The sequence below is a fragment of the Rutidosis leptorrhynchoides genome, chromosome 6 (assembly GCF_046630445.1).
Source record: "Rutidosis leptorrhynchoides isolate AG116_Rl617_1_P2 chromosome 6, CSIRO_AGI_Rlap_v1, whole genome shotgun sequence".
Lineage (NCBI taxonomy): Eukaryota > Viridiplantae > Streptophyta > Magnoliopsida > Asterales > Asteraceae > Rutidosis > Rutidosis leptorrhynchoides.
In genome coordinates, this window is record NC_092338.1 from 300,833,092 (window position 1) to 300,837,705 (window position 4,614).

The 4,614-nt window shown below is 38.3% G+C and overlaps 1 protein-coding gene across 1 annotated transcript; it reads right to left on the bottom strand.

The window, feature by feature from the left end:
- Positions 1 to 3,805: 3,805 nt before the first annotated feature.
- Positions 3,806 to 4,614, bottom strand: LOC139854592 (F-box/kelch-repeat protein At3g23880-like). Its single transcript, XM_071843889.1, has 2 exons — positions 3,916 to 4,614; positions 3,806 to 3,835 (listed from the first exon to the last, which is right to left on the bottom strand). The coding sequence occupies exons 1-2, from the start codon at positions 4,612 to 4,614 to the stop codon at positions 3,806 to 3,808; spliced, it is 729 nt and encodes a 242-aa protein (XP_071699990.1).

Genomic DNA, 4,614 nt, shown 5'->3' on the forward strand with positions numbered 1-4,614 from the left:
CACTTAGAATATCGCATTCCAAGCATTTCACCTCGGCACATGTTGTATAACCAGCTGAACAGTTATGGTGCAACTTCCTGTTTGGCTTTCCCTGGAAGTTTTATCAGCTACAACATCAGTTTCCACCACACTTTTTGCATCAACGCCAAACCAATGCCCATGTACAATTTGTGAAACCGCTAACGAACATCCCTTTCCATGGTGGCGCGGACACACCATGAGGATGATGTGACTTCAGAAGAATTCGTCACTCTCCGTAACGACGGAGACAATGTTAGCATCTTTGGAACCATTTGCCGGATTAGCTCCACCTGGACAATTAACCCTTACATGCCCAGTCTTCCCGCACTTCCAGCATGTCAGATTCTTTCTAGAGTTTCTCTTCTGCCTATCCGAACACAACAGTACCGTAGCTTCTGATGACGAGACTCCGTTACCTTCCAATCTTTTCTTCTCGGATATGAGCTTGCTAGTAACATCTTCAAACTTCAACGTTTCTTTCCCGTACATTAGAATAGGTTTCATGTGCTCATAGGACGATGATAAAGATAATATCAACCTCAAAGCTTTATCTTCATCATCCGTTTTAACTCCAATAGCCTCCAGTTCCGAAACAATACCGTTAAGAATACTTAGATGATCTGAAATCTTTGAACCCCCATCCATACGCAGAGTATGAAATTGTTCTTTAAGACACAACCGATTTGAGATGCCCTTGCCCTGGTACAACTGCTCTAGTTTAACCCAAAGCTCCTTAGCCGTTGATAACCCGTGCACATTTGCAAGCACGTTCTTTGCAAGACACAAACGAATCGCACTTGCTGCCCTCAAATCCATATCATCCCATTCTTCTTCATCGAACTTACTGCTAGAATCACTGCCAGGAACAAGGGTGGGTTTACCCTTCAAAGCCTTGTGTAAACCGGACTGAATCAACACATCTTTGACTTGAACCTGCCATAAGCCAAAATTGATCCTCCCATCAAATTTCTCTACATCAAACCTCATTGGACTGAACTTCGACATCGTATCCGTATCCTATAAACAACACTTTCTCTGATTTTGCTCACGTTTCAAATAGCCAAAAGATGTAGCAGGTAGCCAGGACCCTTTAAATCGGAAATCCACAACTCGCCACTAACAAATCCAACTATTACTACGAATCAGAAAAATATTGTCTAACCAGATACCCTATACGATCAATAGAACTCGTTTCTGATGTGGACGATCCACTCCCGTGGCAACCACAGAGCATACTCCGACTCCTATAACCGAGACCCCCGTCAAACCTGACGCTCTGATACCAGTTGTTGGGAAATTACGGTCTCACTAATTCCCACCACCCAGCCCAACAATAATAGTAAAGAAATAAGAACAAATACACAACACAAGATTTAACGTGGAAACTCCAAAACAGGAGAAAAACCACCGGCCCCCAAAGAGAGAAAATACACTATATCACAAATTGTTACAATGATATAGACGACTCTCTTAAGCCAACTACACTCTCCAAAATATTTAACTAATACAACTCTCAAACAAGGGTAAGAAAGAAAGAAATAATCAAATACTTAAAGTGTATTGATTGGTGCAATTTGGAAGTGAGGCTTAACACTCCTTTTATAACCAAGTCACCCCTTCCAAGTTCTTCCTCCCACCTATGTGGGATAACATCCATTTTACCAATATAGCTAGCAACCATATTCATCTTCTAACCAAAACTATAACCAACAATACCATCTCTATGGCGTCTCATTTTCTTTTTACTTATTAGCTGGAGGTCCTCTTGGAAACAATCTCTTTATCTGAAGAACAGAGTGAGGGACGATTTTCTTTACTCTTGGAGTGTTTCACTCTGTGTGGAGAAATGACTTCTCTTTGTTCTCGGATAGAGAAAGAATTGTCTACATCTCACCTCCCACATACCCTACGCTTGTGTATTTGGGCTTTGTTGTTGTTGTTGTTTGTTAGCTTCGTCCAACATGGTTTTGGATTAGGAGTTGTTTTTTTCATTGTGGCTCACTTAGCTAGGTCTAGTTTCAGTTAAGGTTCTAACAAGTTTACTTTTAGCTAGGCGTTACGTTTTTTGATTGGTTGTATCGATTTAAAGATTCCTTAATGTTTCCTGTAGTAATCGTTATTTTAGATAAAATAAATAAATAAATAAATTGCCTAACTTTTTCTGTTACCAACCTTATTCTAAAGTTAGTATACTGAGTTGTATGAAAGGAGCAAGTGGTGACATTCAGAAGCTTTACTTATTTGGTTGTAGGAAGAAGGAAAAAAAAAAAAAAAAAAAATTGAATGTTTACTTCAAAGTTGTCATTTTTTAGCATAAAACAAAGAAAATATATTGTTACATTCACTTAAAAGCACCACTCTGAATTCATAAGATCATACATAGTGAGTGTAACTGATAAAGTACTATGAGGCTAGTACGGATAAACATTTAAAAAAAGTTCCAAATTGCTTCTACAACTATGGAGCACCCGTGACCCGTTAGGCCGTTACCAACCACTCAGCAACCGTGACCCATTACAAGACTGCAAAAACCTGGTAAAAAAAATGGGATACAACGACCCCCATCTATCAACTCCCACCAGCCATCCAAGCCATTGAGAACACAACACATATACTACCCAATGTGTTCGCCATCACACCCCATTCGCAGGAATTTTAACAGAATGATCAACCCCACCACCAACAGAAACATGTAACTTACTCCATTACAACTTGTAAGTTTACAAACTGAATTTTTTTTTAAGAAAAAAAAAAAAAAAACCCTAAACAACCACCAATCATCATTTAATAACAGAACTTGCTACTACTACAGAGCTTAAGGACTGCACAACAACATGCCAACACCTCCCGCACGCTTCAATGAAACGCTCACTAATTACACATTCCAATATCCAAATATCTTCTAATAATTTATAAAACAATCCCCAAACAAATGACACTGGAGGCGAAAAACCCAGAAAGAAGAAAGAATAGTCTGAACCTAAAGTCATCTTTTGTGTGCATAAAGAAGCCAGATCCACACTAGAAAGGGGGGAAGCATCGCTATTCAGAATGTGTTACAACGTGTAATTACCTCTCGCCGCAACACGCGGACCTCCTTACTCGTTATAATGTTAATAACTAAGATATATACTAACATAATTTGCATAAAATATTTATTAAGACAAAAACAAAGCTAAAACATTATCCATACATAACGCACAAACATGAAAGTCGAGTGGTAATTACTAAAAGAAAAAGAAACATCTAGCGAAAAACATAAAAATAGAGAGAATGCATTACTTCGAATTTGAACAGAAAAACATAGACACGCACAAGCAGCTCCTATAGATAGTAGATCCCTGCATCCGGAAAGGCCCCACCAAGTTTATCGCCTACTTTGATTTCATGCATCTGTAAAATATACGGAGTATTTGATACGTTAGATTCAAAAGAAACAGAAATAAGAGTTTTGACTAGTATTTACCCAATTAAAGTTACAAGCATTTCGTTAACAAACATTAAAAGTTGTTCATCACTTCAATATTTGACTTATCTAAATTCCATGTATGCAACCTTACATACATTTAAAATTGGATGGTAGAAATGAAAACTACACATTCTATTTCTCTCAACGAGAACAACTTTGTTATGTACGTTCAAAAACAAAGGGAAAAATGAGTCTATAAGAAGAATTTTTTTTTACCTTAAGTTACATCAACAAAGATATCACCGAGGCCTGATGGGTGAATCGGGTGAATCGGGTGAAACCAAACTCTCAACATAAGTGTATGTTTCAAGACATTTACCAAAGTTCTGAATCTCCAAGAGCAAACTATTCTTTGAATCATACACAACCAATTTCGATCCAAATTTCAACAAAACTTTTCCATCATTTGAAACACACAAAGGCACCGAATACCGATAACGATCAAGGTCAGTCAAATGCGGAACAGAAACCAATTTAGTCCAAGAATCTTGCTCACCGTAAACCTTCATCACCCATACATCTGCACATTTTCCACGATAATCACAAACCACACACAACTTTTCATCCAAAACACCCAACGTCAAATATTTATCCCCTTCATCATACACAGGTTGCGGAACTTCACCATACGACTCGTTCCCTAAATCAACTGAAACTATGGTCCACGAATACGACGGCCATAAATATCGCCTCCCAACCCAATGAAGTGCTCCGTTCGAGAACTTCCCATCATCATTCAATAAAGTCTTATGAGGAAAGTCATCAAGTATCTTCCAATTTCCTGTTTTTAGTGAATATATTTTCACTTTTGTATCATACTCCGATCTGGTATCATGCACACACGGAATACCAACAACTTTATAATCATCAGTCGACGTATCATACCCAAAACCATACATCACGTACCAACCTGGCCCCGGTTCAAATCCGCAATACGGCAACCTATTCGATCTTCTCGTACTAGGGTTCCAAATAAACAATTTATCTTCGTCAATAGCTATACATAACAATCCGTTACATACACCGACGATCCAAACCGATTTCTGCAGGTGTTTTAATGGATAATCGAGCTCTATTGCATTGATGGGTTTATCATACAACACATTATAAAGGTTACAAGTCAT